Source organism: Corvus brachyrhynchos, unplaced genomic scaffold (genome assembly GCF_000691975.1).
Source record: "Corvus brachyrhynchos isolate BGI_N302 unplaced genomic scaffold, ASM69197v1 scaffold126, whole genome shotgun sequence".
Classification (NCBI taxonomy): Eukaryota; Metazoa; Chordata; class Aves; order Passeriformes; family Corvidae; genus Corvus; species Corvus brachyrhynchos.
The window spans coordinates 8,648,101-8,667,145 of record NW_008239283.1 but is presented as its reverse complement, the minus strand read 5'-3'; the positions used below and the strand labels follow the sequence as shown (position 1 = coordinate 8,667,145).

General features: G+C 38.0%; 1 protein-coding gene across 1 annotated transcript in view; it reads left to right on the top strand.

The window, feature by feature from the left end:
• The window catches only part of DIRC2 (disrupted in renal carcinoma 2), a 52,371-nt gene that overhangs the window by 25,514 nt on the left and 7,812 nt on the right, over nucleotides 1–19,045 (top strand). The window contains exons 6-8 of the mRNA XM_008638246.2: nucleotides 429–496; nucleotides 5,410–5,537; nucleotides 15,788–15,970. Coding sequence (XP_008636468.2) covers nucleotides 429–496; nucleotides 5,410–5,537; nucleotides 15,788–15,970 — 379 coding nt within the window. The remainder of the gene's footprint in view (nucleotides 1–428; nucleotides 497–5,409; nucleotides 5,538–15,787; nucleotides 15,971–19,045) is intronic.

Genomic DNA, 19,045 nt, shown 5'->3' with positions numbered 1-19,045 from the left:
ATGGTGAGTCTTTTCAGAACTGTACACACCTTTTGACAAGAAGGAAGAAGTAGGTAAACAAATGGGAGTATTGTTGGCCGCTGCATCTCTAGTGAAAGAAAATAATGTATGCCTGGTGGAAAAGATGAAGTGGGGAGAAGATAATTTCTAAGCTTTTGATAGAGTATTATAAAAAAACAGAGGACATTACTCAGATTCCATAAAGAGAGGTCACATTTAGGGCACAGACTACTTAGTCATACTTTCTGGTAGTGAATTTATTTCCTTTCCTAGAAAAAGCCTTGCAGTTCAGATTATTGTAGAGAGCTGTTGTTAGCAGTTTGGAGCTCCTGCACAACATTTGTTTTGAAAGTAGTATCATCTTATTTTCTCAGCTTTAACACATTTCTCTATGTTTTGTTTTGTTTTTTGTTTTTTTTTCCTATCAGGTGGATGCAGGCTGGATTGGATTTTGGTCTATAGTTGGAGGTTGTGTTGTTGGCATAGCAATGGCAAGGTAGGAATAATTACAGGTCCTTCTCCATTTCTTCAACTGTGATTGTCATTTAGTTTATCCTTTTAAGAACAGAACTTGTTTTCTCTCATCTTCCAGAAACCTGAAATGGAAAATTCATTTTGGGATTATAATCTGTTTCTAGTAAAGCAATAATTTGTACCATGTTAGTGGTTGCTGGGGATTGAGAACTCCACATGCATATACCCGAATTTGGAAGTCAGACTGTTATTCCTGACAGTGGCATCCTGTATGCTGCTTTTAAAGATGGCTCTGGTGAAGGGGAGGGAGAACCTCATTGCAGCACATTCAGAAAGCATTGAAGAAATTATTGTCTGTCTCCTTTGATCAACACTTTTGGGCATATTGATTCCCAAAGGGATATAGGGAATGTAGCACAGGCAGCCTACCCACAATAATGTTGTTCTTCCACAGAGAAATCAGTCTGGGCCCATTTTGGGCAGGTTGCTGGATTCCTGCATAACCTAATTCTGCTGTCTCCTATGGGCTACAGTATGGGTGTACCTATGCTTTTATAAATCCAGACACAGCCCTCTCTGGCCATCGTGAATGCCAATGACACGGAGAGTGGAACAGCAAGGAATTGATTGCCCTTCCAAAAGGCTGCTGCTTATTCTTCATTGAGGTCCTCTTTAGGAAAAGGGATGGTGGGAGGGTAGAAAAGTCTTTTAGGAGGTACCTGAGCAGTGAGTTTATCATGTGATTAAAACCAATCACATATTCCCCTTGCTTTGGGATATCTGGGCATTGTCCTGGCTTCTCTGTGTCCAATCTTTGAACTCCAGTTTCTGCAATGAGTTCAGCGCATGCGCAGATATCTGTAGTTGTTGCATCATTGTGGCGTTGTGGATGGAGAGAGTGATCTTTTTAGGACAGAAACCAAACCCTCTTTTTTTCACTTGCTGTGCTTCCATCAGAGTACACAATGCATAAAGAAATGTGATGTTTCACATGCTGACATTTTGCAGGCTGCCTAGCAACTGCAACAGGGAGAGGAAAAAACTCCTGACCTAGGGAAAAGAAACAAGCGCTTCTCTCCCATCCACTCCAGATGCAGGCCAAAGGCCTTCATCTAGCCAAACAAAGTTCATGCCCTGATTTCCTCTAAAAAGAGTTGCTTTTGATTAGCCAAGCTCAGATACAATGTTTTCTCTGTAAGAGAATAGATGTTTAAAGCAACTGCTGTAAATGACACAGATGCCATAGGTTGCATGTTGAAGCAGGTAGAGTGCCAGTTTAATCTTTCCCATCATTAATTAATCTGTAGTATATTTGCAGCATTTCAATAGTAGAGCTTAGAAGCTCACCTAACTTTGTTAGGAGAGAATCTGCAGACTCTATGTCAACATGCAATTCTCAGTCTTTATGGTAGATTAATTTATTTAATATATTGCCTGGGTTAAGTTTCAGGAAATGCTGGCAGTCCCTTTAACTTAACTACTTCAAAATTGATTTCAAACCTTGTAGAATACCTGTATTTTGTAGCATTTAATAAATTTTAAAAATACCAACAGTCTGTCTTCAAATACGTCTTTCTAACTTGGGTGATGCACAGTTCAGATGGGAGGGTTTGCATACAGAAAGGGAGGGAGGAGGTGATTTGTCACTTCTGATGGATGACTCTCCCTCCTAGGCCTATTCAGCATTTATCTGTGTAGGGTTGAATCAATGACGAGTCTGACTGTAATCTGCTGAATGTTGTAATTAGGAAAATTAAGTAATGATTCTTGTCAAAGCTGACAAGTTGATATATTTCAGTGTCAGAACTGTGATTTGCCAAGCAGGCAGCTCTCTCCCTTAACCACCTCTCAAGAAGCTGTTAGTTTTGGGGTGGGTTTTTTTTTCCCTTTTTTTTTTTTTTTTTTTTTTTTTTGCTAATTTGTCAAAGCAAAATTGGTGCAGTTTAGGAATTTGCTCCTTCCATTTTTGTCAATGCAGATTCTATAATTAAGAATTTTTAACAACCTGAGCCTTGCCTTGGAGCATTAGGTCCTGTACATCACAGTAGGTGTTAAATCATCTGTATTTAAAATAATGCCCAGTTTGGAAATTTGTATATTTATCTCATTTTCAAAATGGTGCAAGTTTTCCTCAGCATTATACATAAATCCTTCTACTCTCCACCCACTGCTGTCCTGATAGCCATGAACTTACATGTTTAGCTAATGTGTTTGATGCATTTTTATAATTGAAAAGCCAGGCCTATTTTGGGCAGCTGGTAGGTGCTGTACCCATTGCTGGCAGCTTTCAAATGCTACTAGTTTGAAGAAAAGCAGTGTCAAAGAGCAGCATTCATATTGCTAATGGAATATGGTGCATGGAAACATAATTTTATTCCCTTTTCTCAGATTTTTTTTTTTTTATTTTTTTCCCCACATTTGCCAAGGATGATAGATATTTCTGAGGTTTTGTCCTCTGCAGCTCAGTTTCAGTTCCTGTTTCTAACCTGCAGTGTAGTCAAAATGCTGAAACTTTATGGCATGATGATAATTTCCTTAGCAACAGGCAGTGTTGTCAGCAGTGCAGGTTTGTGATTTTAACTGTAGGATACAGCCTGGGGCTGGATCTGCTGGGAGGCTGGAGACTGTTACCAGCAGTAGGCTCAGAGGTCTGTGTCTGGCAAAATATGCACCTTCTCTCCTGTTGTGCCTACAGTTTTAGCAGCTGCAGACAATCCCTTACATGCTAGATGATGAAGAAGGATTTAAACAGAGCAAAGGTTTGAAATCAAATGCTGGGCCTGAGGATAAAAGTAATTTCTCATATTTTTTGATTGAAACAAGTATTCTGAAGAGTAGACTAGATTTACACTCTTCTTTATTCCTGTAACCAGACAAGAAAGAGAGGTCCTTCAATTACCAAGTTCAGGCTAGGTTGCTATGTCATTTTTTTGCCATTATTTGTATTGCTGGCTGAATCCAGTAGCTGCATAAACCTTTACCTTTGGGGTACATTTGACCCTTTTGGAATTCTATGATATCTGAGAGCACTTTGGAACATACTGCTGCCCAAACTGGGATCTTTGTGTCAAAAAGAGTTGCAGCTGCTTGGTAGGTATTTTCTCCACTTAGCTGTTATGAATGGCTTAGATGCGTATCATGCTCTAATCCTCACATATTCCTTGTGGTGGTATAGAGACAGAATCCCCTAGAGATCACCCCCAGACCTATTGTCTGTGAATGTCCCTTCAAGAAGGCTGGTACTTCTCACACTGTTTCATTAGACAGGATCCACGTTACTGCCCTTGCCTGTAAGAACAGAGAACAGTGATGTTGTCTGCCAGCAGGCAAAGTGGGAGTCTCTGTGGAATAAGCTGAAAGTTTACACTTTGAGATGCTTCTGCAAAGCTTTTAAAATTGCTGATTTTGACCCTAGTGATCCCAAAGAATAATTAAAGAAACTGGCAAACCAGTGAGGCAATCCTGACTCCTAGATTGGATTGTCAGAAAAAAATCCACCAGTAGCAGCTGACCTCTGGGTATTGGAGATGAATGCATAAGCCACTTGAACACTGCAGTCATAAACTTCTCAGATTATATGCAGCATTGATCTCCCACTACTGCTTATTGAATTACTCACTGCTAAATTCAATGTGGAATTAAAGCATGGGGAGAATCAAAATAAGAGGAAAGAAGCTGGTTTGGGGGAGTGGAGAGCATTTGACTGCATTACTCCTACATCTCGTACGGTATATGTGGAAGTTCTCAAAATGTTGGTAGCATTTTCTGTTTTATCAAGTAAGCTATAAGGTATCTGCCTGTAGAGTGCTCTTTGTCAGGGCAGAGAAGGCAGTTAGTTGATGGACAGACAAATTTCATCATGGACCAAACTAGGTGGATTATGCTACCATTAGCCTAATCAAGGTAGGAGGCTGTGGGGGCAGAAGATATGCTTTAGAAATGCATACCTAACCTGTCCATCCCAAAATCACATCTCCTAAGCAGGAGATTATACAAATTACTCAAGAATAAATGACATTGCCTTTTCTAATATATCTTTTTCAGTAGTTAGGTTAACATCCCCTTTGAAAAGAGTGGTTGCACTGATAATTCTGCCACACAAGCACCGCTCAAAGCATTCTGGCTCCTTGAAAGAAAAAGGAAAAAAATATGAAAAAAGCAATTGTACCATCAAGTGGTATAAAGATCATAATTCCCTCTATATAACAGCCAGACTGCCCAAGGACTTGTGGGGCTGTCCCTCCCCATGTCTGTCAGCAGTGTCTGTGTAGAAGAGCAGCAGCACCAAGCTTGTGGTTTCTGGAACTTTTCAACCCAAAACAGCCACTGGCAGTATGACCCCCTGTGTAAAGAGTTCCTTCCTTGCCTAAGCCACCATGAGCTTCATCACCGATGCCTCCAAGGGTTCAGAAGCTGATCCTTCTCACCTTCAACTAGGCTTTCTTTGGAATTTTTTGGAGTTTTTCCATTTCCCACAGGAATGAATCTTGACACTTAACTATGTCTTGAATAAAACGTGGCAACCTCCTCATATGCTAATGGAGCTCTGTGTCTGCCAAGGGAGACTGGCAAACGCTGACTAAACAGCGATGAAAGTAGTGGTGTGATATTGTGTCCAACAAATGCAGAAGAAAAAAAAACTTTCCTCCAAGTGTACTCATTTGATGCCTTGAGAATTACTTGAGAATTGTTCTGGTTTGGTTGTTATTTCATGGCAGCTAAAAAAATCCATGGCTCTTCAGCTTGACAGCTAGAAATATCACCATTCTATAAGAATACCTTTTTTCTATTTCTGAAAATGAGAAAGTACTTTTAAATTGTTTTTATAGTCTCCAGAATGTTTAATGAGAATAAACTGAATTAATTGTCAAGCGTCACATTTAAATAATATGAAAATCAGCATTTGTACTGCTCTGATGTGTGCTTTTATTTTAGATTTGCAGATTTTATCAGGGGCATGCTGAAGTTCATACTGCTGCTGCTTTTATCTGGAGCAACATTAGCATCAACCTGGTTCACTCTCACCTGTCTAACTACTGTCACTCATCTGCCTTTAACCACAGGTATCGACAATGATTTTAATTCCTATTCTTTATAACTGATATTGCAGGCAAGTATTTGAAGTCTTCACTGCACTATCTTATAACCTGGTTTGGTATCTTTAGTAATACAGTAGTTTTACTAAAATGAAAAAAAAAAGTTTAGAAAGTCTATTGAATCTGAAATATCTTCACTGGCTTTGAATAACTTCATAAAAAGATTAAAAACTTAACCCTATAATAAGAACCCCGAATACACATCTAAATTTGATTTGTAACTGAGTGTTTTTCTGTTTTGGGTCCTTTGGAATAACCGAAGTGAGAAATAAATCAAGAAAAATCAGATGAATGAGAGTAGCATTGCATATAAGAAACAGTGACATGTCTGGGAATTTTGGGGTTTGAAACTTACATTAGTTACTGGAACACGTGGTGCATTTCAAACCAAGGTGACCTGTAGTGTTTTCAGCCATCTAAATCTGTCCCTGCACAATGCTGTCCTCTTTTTCTGCACCTGCATGCAGGTTTAGGGAACTCTTCCAGCCCAAAATTAACTCAGCCTGCGCCTCAAAAAGACAAGGAAAAAAGCTCTTGGCAGGAGTGGGGGAAAAGCTCAGAGGTCTAGTCAGGCTGCCAGCTAGCTGTACCCTTAGTTGAAAGCTAGCACTGCTTAGCTCTTAAAAATTCATCCTTCACTTTATTATCTGCACCAAAGGACTGATCCACCTGTGATTCCAAGACCGTCAACAGAGTAGCAAATTACAGTAAAACCTAAGCCATCAAGACTCAAAAATATATTTATTTAGTAAAGAATTCTATAGATACATTTAAAATATAGTTCTATCTTTGTTACAAGCAACTTATGCATTCTAGGAGAAATGAAGACTTTTTTTGTCCATTTTTAATAAAAGAGTTCGGTGTGGAGAGTAGTATATAGAGTAGTGTTTTACTCAAATTAACTTTGAGTTTCAGTAGGTGTCCTTGGTGCACTGCAAATGTCACAACTATAAACTAAAGTGGGTACAGCAAATTGAAATACATGATCAATTCAGGAGCAACACCATCTGGATGGATAGGTCAAATTTGTGCTTTATCTTGAAATTTCAATGCTTTCAGAAATTCTGCTTAAATAAAACATAATTCAATCAATAAACAAATCAAATTTCATGATGGCTGTTGTCATACTAAATGACTACACTTTTCCATCAAATATAAAATAAAAGCAATAAAAGCTTTTTCCTCGTGCTTGCCTGCTTCATCACTACAAGCCTGCAGTAATGTAAATTTTTACAGTAGCTCTATCCTCTGAATTGATGCAACAAGCCAAACACATAAATGACCCTTCAAGTCTATGCATAAGAATGAAGCAGAGACGTTTCAAGAGGGGAAAGTCATTACGTACATTCGCCAGTGTTTGAAAACAAAACTGATGGAGCTCTCTCTGATTTTATTTTATTGTTTTTTTAGTAAAGAATTTGGCATGCAACATAGGTTCTATAAGAATTCTTATTTGTTTATAGCATTTAGGTGCATTGTGCTGCTTTTTTTTGGAAAGGTGATCCATTGTCAGGACGTAAAAGTACGTAGGGTATTTGAGGTTTGATATATAGTATCCTAAACTAGCATCCCTTGATTCAAATACAGGGATTGGGTTGTACTTTTCATGCAATTACCATTTCTCTTAAAACGGATGATTCCTTAGATTAAGTTGTAATTATATATCAGTTTTCTGACAGTGCTGTTCTTATATATGTCACTGTAAATATTGAACCCTTTTCTTTAAAATATAAGCTTGTTTTGAATAGAAGTGCCAGGAATGTGGTGCATTCCTCAAAAAAAAAGGCAATCTAAAGCATCAGAGTCTAATGTGCAGCCAGAAAATAAGATCTCTTTTCTTCCGTTTAAATTTCATAGATATGCTGTGGGGGAAGGTTCGTATCAGGCTGTTCTCATTAAAGTTCATATAAAATAGATGTAATGTGCCTGTTCAATTTAATTCCTTGTACACAGAAAAGCAGTGGTATATCTTTATAAAATACACTGCTATGGATGAAAACACACAAGCTATTTAAGCTAATTTATAGGACTTCATGCTAGATTATTCCTCAATGTAATGATGCGACATGATGATGACCTCTGCATTCACAGTAATTGGGAGAAACGGTACATTTGAATTGATTTGGATGAACTTCCTTTTTTTCTTCTCTTTTTAATTAAAAGTTTGAGACGTAGAGTGTATCTGAGTACAAATCTAGGAGGTCAAATGCAGGCTGTGGGCTGGCAGCTTTTGGAAGTGATTAGTGGTAGCTGGTAAAGGTGGAAGTCCCTCTGCATATCAGTGGGCTGGTGTTGATGGTGGACTGGTGAGTAGTTATTCTCTGTGTGTTTTTAGTAGAGCTGGAAGATGTGCAAAACAAAAGCAGACATCATTGTGGGGCTTTCCCTTCACTGATCTTTCTTTAAAATTTTTGTTTTATTTCTGTTTCTTTTTTCTTTTCTTTTTTTTTTTTCCAGAAAAGGTCCATAAACTACTTTGTATTCCAGAGCCACTTTGCAGGCAGCACTGGACACCTGCTGCAAAGCAGGGATTGTTATGTTATTGAAGGCAACAGGTTTTGATGTTGCCAGAAGGTTCATAGGCTCCTCCACTTCCTCCTGTCCTGTGGCAGAGAGCACAAGTGTTGGGCTTGGAAGTGCTACAGAGCCAGTGATGGATCTCAGTCCACACTTTTCAGCCTTACTCAAATCTGAGGCAGAGCAAGCAGGGTTCAACACCGACATGGAAACTTGTGGGTGTGTACATTTGATCTTCCGAAGAGATTTTGTTTTCCCTTCCAACCATGTAGCTCCCATTTTGGGTGGGACTTCCCCCTCCTCTCTTGGCCTGCCTCCAGTGTTGTTCTCTTGAACAAGTCAGGCTTTACCCTACAAAGCCACAAGCACTGCCATCTTCAGCAATACCTGGAAACTGCTGAAATATCCACACGGTCTGAAGGATTGCTGGTACAGTTAGAAGGGAGCTCTTGCACAGGACAGGACAGTCATTTTGGGGAGGAGACAAGACACTTTATGGGAGCCTTTGTACCGGCCCAGGCATTAAGCAGGCTTCACCACAGAGATGAAGGCTGGTTAGATGACATCAGCTGTATCTCACCTGACAGCTGCTTGATCCATGAATAGTTTGCATCCATAGGCAGGCCCTGATAGTGGTTTCCCCAGGTCAAAAACCAGTCATTTCCTTGAGCATGGGGGTATCAGGTGACATACATGCTCCTCTGCCTGTCTCCCACCTGGGCTCAGAGCAAGCAGTAGATGGATGTGTTTTTATGGAAGCATGAAAAAAGATCAGGGAGTATGGCCAATTATTCACTCTAAAAGAAAGGAAAAAAAAGTCTCCAAATATTTGTTTTTAAAATACAAGCAAACCAAATCCCTCTTTTATTTGGTGTTCTTTGTAGCAGTTTTAGTAATGTCTGGTTTAAATATTGGGGGAGGAAAGGTATTTGAAAAAATGGTCACAGCAAAATGTATTTTCCTCACCTTGTTTGTATAATATTCTCCTAATTCCTTTTAAATAGGCCCAACATAATTTAAAGATATTTCCTACAAAATGTAATTACTCAGAATGGAGACCTTTAATCCAGATATTAAAAATCAATGCCTGCATTTGTGGTTTCTTTTAAATTATACTGTTTAGCATTGTTTGCATTGAGTAATGCCTGCATTGCTTTGTATTTGCATAATATGCTCCATTTTTCCTCCTCCCATGGAGGAAGACCAGTTTTCTGTCATTTGCCGACTTCTTAATGTAACTCCAAAAGATTTTATAAAAAGTGTATTCAGAGTCGAATATAAGAACTTTAACAGCCAGTGTGGGGAGAAAAGAAAGCAGGGCAATAATGATACAGTGCCAGCTACTGTATCATCTGTCTAAAACACCTCTCATCAGCTAATCACAGCTCTCCAAAAACCTTGATTCTGGAATTGGTTTATATTTTAAGTGAGCCTGAATTTTATTTTAAGAAATTTTAATTTTAATGTATATTATTTCCATTTCAGTTTCAAAGACAATTTTATGTACACATCACGCATTAAAATAGTTTTCTCCATTGAATTCCCAGTGCAGCTGCTGATCTGTTTCTCTGTGCCAAGTTCATTGTTAGTTTGCTTTGTACTGAACTTCATTATGTGAATTTATGTACAATGGGATACTTCGACCCAAAATAATTGTGTAAGGCATTGTATTGCCAGTTTCAGTATCTTGCCACTTTGTATTGCTGGTAGTATCTCTGGATACAAATACTAGCATTTTCCAAAAATTGATATGCAACACTAGTTGCTCGCAGCTCAGATTGAGTGTTTTCAGCATAGCATATCAAGAATATTCTAATATTTATGAGCACATTTAGCAGAAGTTTGCTTTACAAAATCTTTTCTAGTGCTGCATGGCAGACACTGAATACAGTGGCAACTCCATAAGCTGATGACTATATTTAGGTTAAGCAGCCTACACTTTTATTTTCAGGTCCAACAGATTGGACATTATAAACACATCTGTCTCTCTGTCCTCATCTAGAAAGTGCAGTATTGAAAAAGAGAGGTGTTAATTTTGTAATACTGATTAGTTTATTATTTCAGTTTAATTTCTGTACTATAAACAAGATGTGCTTGGTAAGTGTAAGGCAGAGGGACCGAGAGGAGAAAACAGCGGCCTGAAAACATTAACCTGCTTGAGGCTATGGGCAAATCATTACCTCTACTCCTGCTTTTCCCATTCATAAGATGGCAATAATGGCCTTTGTTTTGCTGACAGCTTCTTTGACTTCACAGATAGAAGAGTGCTTAAAGAGGAGCTAATTTAGGGGGTTATTTTCTCTTAAAAAACAGTGTTAAATAGTGTACAGTGCTTGAAATTTGGGAGGAGCGTTTCAGGGATGAATATCTGTGAATCTGGGCACTTTAAATATCCATTGATAGCAAACCTCAAATATTGTATAATTTCCAGCCCTCTCCTCTTTCATTTCTTGAGGCTTACTCAGTAATTTTTTCACTTCTTAGTCCTCCAAACTGAATGCTCTGCTTTCAAAGCAAGTTGCACTTGCTTTTCTCATGAGAAGAATGCAGAACAAATCAAATTTGATCAGATTTTTGGTTACTTTCAAAACTCTATCATGAGATAGAAATTTGATCAGTGTGTGCTGGAATGGAAATCCAGGCAATGAAACATATTGATGTTATAAATGTGCACTACAGAGACATCTTTCTTCTATTGTGTTTTCCCATTCCCATAAATGAATTACAGTAAAATTTACTGTCTTACCTTGAGGGAGTCACATTTCTTGTGGCAAAATTAAGGGTGACTTCTTCCATGACTTTTCGTACCATGGCCAGCAGCAAGAGTTAGATTATAGGGAGGTTTCATTCTACTTTACAGGACTTTAGATTTTGGCAGGAGCTAACTTGAATTGTTCAAATTGGTCATGGGGATACTGAAGCACTAAAGTCAACAAAGCCTGCATCCACATGAGGCATTATCCTTTCACTTTGGTGTTTGAGCTACAGTTATAATGGGCAATAACAAAGAATATATTCCATTGTATTTACTCTCCTGTTCATCTGTATAAAATTTGTGTGAGTTTTGGCTGAGTGTGTCTCAGAAGAGAACTGTTACAAAATGTACAGAGTTCAAGAGATTTTGGCAGAGGACTTTGGAAGGAGATACTGTACCACTTGCCTGCACTTCATACAGCATTTCCTGTGTAAATTTATCTGAAAACTTTTTTTTTTTTTTAAGAAATGGTAATATTTCATATTCTTTGTTAAAAATCAGCTAAGATACATGTGCCAATGGTTGATAAGAGCTAGTCACATCAGTTGAGGTCCTTCCATCAATTTCATTTGGGTTTGGATCAGGCTCTGCAGTTATACATATAGTGATGGTATAATTTAAGAGTAAATTGCTGAACATGTTGTAGAATGTCCTGGAAAATTCTGGGAAATTGTTTGGATGTCAGAGATACTTGAGTCTCCTTCTGCTGCATTGCAAGCTCATCTGAGGACACCAAGTGAAGGCTGTCATTTAAATCACTTCCCTGTTTGAATTCCTAACTTCCCCCTCACCCCCCTCCCCCCCCCCCTTTTTTTTTTTTTTTTTTTAATTGGTATAAAGCTTTTGCCACAGCTTCTGTCTGGGAAAATAGAAAGTCTTTTCCTGGGATATGGGCATGTATTTGTCATCCAGGAGATGGATAGCAAATACAGGAGATAAGCCAGGCAGGAACCTTCCTTCTTGACATTTTTTCTCCTCTTTGTGCTGAGCCACTGTATCACCATCAGTCCCAAGTCACTACCTTGCTTCATCTAACTGGTAACATCTCTAGAGCTATTATCAAGACACATTTTATTCCTTGCTTCCTTCCTGGTCAGGAGAATGAGTGCTGAGGGAATAGCAAGGGTTAGCTCATACCTCAAGCATGAACATGGCTTGAGCCTCCTGCTGCAGCAGCTCCTGGCCAGTTCTCTGAAACAGCTGTGCTTTGGATGGGTGTTTTGCCTTTGCTGATCTTTTTGCAGTGGCCAACCTGAGAAATAGCTGCTTAATGCACAGAAACGTATTTTAAACTATTTCAGTTAATGTCATGTTTTAAGAAACCTAGCCCAGCTCCATTGTTGATGTCCATAGCTGCCACTGTCTTGGATACACAACTTTGTGCGCAACTTCATAGGCAATTAATTAATTCCTTTCCCTAAGAAAAAGTGACTTTTTTTAATACTAGTAGCATGACACACTTCTCCAGTGTATGCCTATCCAAGTTAGTTGTTATTCTTTAGGACATAATGTTAGCTTCTTGGTGAATCATCTGGGTTTTTTTTTTTGTTCTTTTTAGTCAGTGCTTTCAGATCCGTATATTCATTTCCAATGACTGTCATTAAGATTGTCTTAATTGAAAGAACATTTGCTGTAACTTCAGCAGCTGTTCTTCTGCAGTATAAAATCATGGTAATTGTGTTTGTTCAGTGCAAGGTCTCTGTGAGGGAAAGCAAATGGTCCCTGTTAATAGGTGGTATCTGCCTGCTATCCTGTTGCCCATGAGCTGGAATATGAGATATGCTATTTAGTGTGTGAAGTAAAAAGCAAAAACCACTTTTGAACTCTGATTTTACCTCTTTCTGTGACTTATTTTTCCGAAACTGCATATCTTGTCTTTGAGTTCCTGTCTAGTTGACTGGTTGGATATGTGACTTAGCTGCCAAGCTAGTGGAATAAGCTTATTTGTATAGCACTCGGGATAACCCTGGGTGATTTACAGAGGCGTGAAATAAAAAACAGTTTTCAGTCACTACAATATGTACCATTTAAAGAAGGCTTTCAGACATGCACATCTCCTTCATTCTTCATTTTCAGAGCTTCTTTTTGTGGTTTCCCAATTAAAACCTATCATTTCCACTAGATGTTAGAACTTAAATTGGCATCTACTGGATGCTATGTTCTGTCTGTCCTTTTGCTGTGACATTTCTGCTTATTAATTCCAAAGGTGTGTGTACCTGCACCTCTACGTAGACCTTGTTTTATCAGTATTACCTGTGATCTCAGCTGAGGTGCTGTTACTGGTATTCAGCTGGCAGTTCTTGGTGTGCACACAAAAGGCAGGCAATACTTTGGGGCGATGGTAAAGCTGCTTTGCTCCTTGTGGTATGGAAATGTGAGGTGTGTGCTGGTGGGTGTGTTTGTGTGAGTGTCATGACAAGGAAATGTAAGGATGTTTTTTCTAAGGTACAGAGTTAGTGCCCTTGTTCACTTGTGGTCTGGTCATCTTAATACATTTTAGTGAGTGGTGAGCAATGATGTAATTCAAATGGCATATTTTAAACTAGCAAATCTAGCTTGAAGGCTTCTGTTTATTTCATGGAAACCTTGGCATCTACTGTAGTAGACAAAATTTGAAGTCTCGATGTTTAAATGGCTAGTAATTTTTGCCTTCATCTCATTGATTTTAAGTTTCTAGAAATTATATGTCTAGACATTGTGTCTGTTCAGAGGCATGATTTCCCTTTCCTGGCTGATGCTCTTTATGGAAGATGTTTCAGCCCTCTTGCAGAGGTGTTGCTTCTGGCACTCTGTTCGCTGCTCCACTTTCGATGGTGCTGTTGTGGCTTTCAGCAACTTCTCAACTATTTCCACTGGTTGAGTTTTTGATACAGAATTACAGCTGGCTGCCACCTTCTCTTCTTTGGGGGAGGTTCTGAAGGTGTTCTGTAGAAGTTACAAGTCTTCAACTGAGTGTAATAAGAGGCAGATGTTCATTTGTCTTAAGAGAATCTTTTGCTTCATTTATGTGTTGGTCTCTCAAGCCAGTACAAAAATTTCAAACCACTGAGTGTGTTTGGATATTCTGGCTACACCCGACAGCAGTTAGAGAGAGTTAGAGCAATATGCAGCAGTGTTTGAGGTAAATGGGAGTTCAAAGAGTGGCTCATGAAACTTTAAATACTGGTGAGGACTTGCAGCAAAACTCTATGGATCTTTTAACTGGGGAATCAGGTCTTCCGTGTTAGCTAGAGGAGCACATTAGGAAGAACATCCTAATACTGTATGGGGATTTTTCTTTCCTCTCTGACAGCTTCTGGACACACCTTGCATCAATTTCTTTGATTTATTCTGTAGTTTATGACAGGAGAATTCAAGAGTAGGAGAAGCTACCATGGTTTTGAGGGGGTCGGGTTTGTTGGTTTGTGTGTGTGTGTGTGTGTGTTTGTTTTTCTTAACAGCTCAGAATATTGTGGTGTATCCAAAAAAGCAGGGGCCAGCTCTCCCTCCTTTTTCCTGTCCAGACAAGTCCTCTGTAGAGAAAGAAATATGTCTTTGTGCCTTGGAAGCAAACCACATGAAATAGAGGATGCGATAAATAGCCCTTTCTGCTTCGTAATGCCTTTATTTCTTTTCCGTGATTCTTCATATTTTAAAAAAGCTGATTTTTAGTTGTTTTTTAAGCTGAACGTTTCCTGCTTCCTAACAGTTTCTCAGTTGAAAGCTTGAGCAGTGCTTAACAGAAGATGAAGCAGAGCTGTTTCAGTTCTCCCCTTAGTAAGACAAAAGAATGTAAATTAGACTGAAATATGTACACACACACATATATATTTATATGAAAAAAAAAATCTAAGGATTTTGTACCACATAATCTTTTCACTGCAGTGAAAAGATGCTATAAATAATTTACCTGTGACTTCATAACACTTTTGTATCTGAAAATCTTTTCTTTAGGTTTTCTTATTATTTTGGTGGGAACCTCACAAATTAATCCAGACTTTTCTGGTTATTTCAAGCCTTCTAATAATTTCCTTCTTCTTTTTACTTGGTCAGTAACCTCGGGTTATTGAGGTTGCAAGTCAGGAAATCTTCCCTGTCCAAGACAGCACTAAGAAAAAACTTACTTAAATTTCTAAATAGGTACTAAATTTTTGTGAAGTTTTGTGGTTGGTTTCTTTTTGTCCAGAAATAGCTATAATATGTTTATTAAATGATAATGTAGGTATATTAAGCTTCTATATTAAGTACTGTGAAGTATTTGGCAGTGTTAGAAATTGTAGAACAAAATAGTTGAGGCTACTGAAGAAATGTCACATTCTTGTGTTGGTTTGTCCAAGAAAAACAATCTGTTGTGCAGCAGTGAATAATCTGCATTATCAGATCTGTCCTGTTCCTGTCAGGAGCTGGGTGCCCTTCATTTCCTTTTGAAGCCAGAAGGGATTCAACATGTTGCAGCTCAGGCTGTGCTGAATACTAATGTCTTGATAGCTGGTAGATCATTAGTATTTATTTGTAAAATGGAAGCAAAATTAGTTTTGACCTTTAGAGCTAAGTCAAAAGGTTAATCCATGTCCATTTCCAATTTGGTGCATTAATTGCTCCCTGTCCTAATTGTGTGTAGGACAATATTTTCTGTTTGTTTCAGAGGTAAATCAAACTGTAGATGATGCTTTGCATTCATAATTTTGTTGTTTGTTTTACTTACAAGTGAAGTCCAAATCACTGAATGTATCTTCATGGATTCTGTTTAAATAAATAGATAAATCAGTATTTCTGATTTTTTTTTCGCAAATCAATGCATGCATTCTGCCTAAAGCTAGTGGGATGTGATGTTCTTTGTGATACACAGAGGATAAAAATAAATTTATGCATTTTTTGGTTATTCAGATATTAATATTCTTGGCAGCTCTGAATAGGGGAGAAAACACCAGCACGAAATTAATAACTGTTTTTGTTTCTGTCATAGCTACACTGTACACATCCTGCATTTTGCTGGGTATATTCCTCAACAGCAGCGTACCAATATTCTTTGAGCTCTTTGTGGAGACAGTCTACCCTGTTCCAGAAGGAATAAGTTGTGGAGTTGTCACCTTTTTGAGTAATGTGTTCATGGGAGTGCTTTTATTTTTCCTCACATTTTACCATACAGGTAAGAAATATAAGCCACTTGGAAAATTTAATTCTCCTTAAGGATGTATCTGTGTCAGTAAAAGGAAGGACTTGAACATACAATTTCTGTTAATAACCAAATGTTTGAATCCAGGCAAGGGCAGCAAGGAAGGGGAATTTTAATTGTTCTTTTCTGTATGCATGCTTATAAAAATGAAATTCCTTAGATGCAAGGTAATTCTATTTGAATTTGCTGTAGCCAGAAACACCAAGGTACACACCGTCATCATATTTTATAAAGGCATGGGTAACGTGACCATTAATAATGTTTGTATCTCTGGGGGTTCAGAACCACAGTAAAGCTCACCCAATCTCATGCTTTGAGAACTGTAGAACTGGATTGCTCAGGAGAGGCAGAGCAGAAATGCCTCGTGTAAGGCCAGCTCCATTCAGTGGGTCAGAGGTCCCCCTGCAGGGCAGAGAAATCTCCTGACCACTGCTCAAAGACAGAGCAGGCATTCCTTTGGGTAGTCCCGTGGCCTAATCCAGCACAGCAGTATTTCGCTTCATGTTTTTGTCAATTTATTCAGACTTTCTCATCTCTCAGGTATTATTTGCTTCCTCCTAACTCGTAATCATAACTTACAACTTGCTTTTTAGTAGACTGTAATAGATATTATTACTCTAAGCTGTAAAATAAGAGCCCAGCTTGTTTTCAAAGGGAAGTGGTCTTTATTAATGGTTTTCAAAGACACAGATTTTTTCTTTGTATTTTGTCATTACAGTAAACATTTGCTTCATGGTGCAATATTTGTAAAGCATTAGAAAATGTGAGCTTTTATGTATTATTACTTCTTAAGATGTGTTTTATAACTAAGAGGAGAGTGACAAATTTCATATTGAATTCAGCTAGAAATTATCAAGGTTTCAACTTGGGGCAATTTTTCAGCATGGTTTGTCTTTCTGCCAGGAAATTGCAGGCAGGATGGCAACCTTGCTCCAAATTGTGGTCTGTGAACACAAACAGAGAAAAATTATTTAATTTTTTTAATACTGATACTGAACTGTATCATTGTAAAATCTGAATGTCATCTGGGCTAGCCTTGGGTAGTGTGAGAGCTAGTCTTTATGTTTTGAAGTATGCTTTTGATATTAATTGCTGTGAACTCTGTTCGCACATACTATTGTTTCTGACATCTGTACATGAGCTGGAAAGATGACACAGAATATTCTGAGAATTTTTTCAGTGTTTGGCATTACATAATAAATGAGGATGGGGATATGGTGTCTCACTTCTGATGAAAGAATTACAATAAAGTGGACTCATTCCCCCATAAATAGGGTATTTGGGACCATTTTTTGTCTCTTTTATTTTTTTTCCTACGAGATACCAGGAAATGCAGGTTAGGATAAACTTGAAATTGGAATACCCATACACTTAAAATATTTTCCCTATTTCTTCAAAAGAAAAAAAAATAAAGTAATTTGTGCTCTAAGACAATCCATTCTTTGATAGAAAGTCCAAGAGAGCATGTGGTCACTGGGGGGGATCAGTGCCAGGGGTGCTATTGGCTCCTCTGATTAAAAAAATCCCTTAGAAGGAAGATAATGATCTTAATCATTTGCTTTCATTTGATTCAAATACATCCTCTAATGGCATTTAAGAAGCTTACAGATAAATCAGAACTCAGTCAAATTCATCCTGTTCCCTTGGTCTTTCCTTTCAGGCCAAATAATCTTTCAGTAGTTTTCACTCCAATTTTGCTTTTACTCCTTGTACTGATATTGCAAATGCTGTGAAGGACCCAAACCTTGGAAGCTTTCCAGTGCACTGAAGATTTTGGTTCAGCTAGCAGAGTGGGGATGTAAACCTTCTTAAAGCTCAGCCTTTCTGCTAGTGCTGTGCCTCAAAGCTGCAGTCTCTGGATGAGGTTTCCTTTGCCTTTTCTGCAGGGACTTGCAAGGGAAAAACAAAAGGAAACGGACCTTTGGCTTCACACGATTGATGCGTTCCCTGCATCACCAGTGCTGTCACAAATTCTGGATCAAAAAAGACATGAAGGATTCACAAGTTCAATTTTGTCGTTTAGGATATTTGAGTTAAAGTCTGTTTAATTCAATTATTTTTTGTAAGGAAAATAATAGCAAAGCATTTGCCTATTGACTTCTGGCATCACATAACAAGCTTCTCCAAGCCTAGAAAAATTTTACTATGGTTTTAATAACACTACTGCCTAAAAAAATCCATAAGGGTTTTTGGCGGATCAGAGAGGGTGTTATTGAAGGTTACTGGTTTTGGAGGGTTGATTTTTCAGGCTGACTGTTGTTTTTCACATTGTTTAAAATAAATCATGCTTTTTCCTTCAGCAGTACAAATTACAAATTTAAGAAAGTAGCAGTGATGAAGCCTTGATTTTCATTAACTCAGACCTTGAGGGAGAGTTTAGATTCTGTAAAATTAAATAAATAATAATAAGAGTAATAATAATAATAATAATAATGGGAAATATTAAAAAAATAAGTAAAACATGCAATCCAGTGAAATGAATGCTTCTTTAGTAAATTGACATGTTAAAAAAAAAAAAAAGAAAAAATTGTATTGTTTGAAGAAAACCCTGAATAAAACTGCTAATTATTAGCCAAATATCAGATGATAGGATTTCTTGAATATGGAACACAGGGTTTTAAGAGCAGTATGTTGTGTCGAACAGCTGAAAAGAGGCTTCTGAGGACCTGTTTTTGCAACGACTTATAAATTGAATTGATCGTATTATGCACGAGTTTCTTCTGAGGAATTGGTTTTCCCTCCCTATGCCATGTAGCAGGTTTGATTAAAATCAACCCCAGCTTCTTTCTATGCTTTTAATTTTAGTTCTCAATCCATAGAAATCAAGGGACTAATGAGTTGAGTCTTTGGAAGTGGTTTATTCTCCATTAGCAATGATAGATTTTATTTTTTTTCCCTGTTCTCTTCATTGGCAGGTTGAATAAGGAGAATTTACATTAGCTGGAGGCATTGGTTATAAATATATATAACATAAGGTGTCTGTGGAGACGGCTCACAGACCATGTTAACCATCGATCGATCAGGAGCTGTCAGGATTTTGTCAGAACA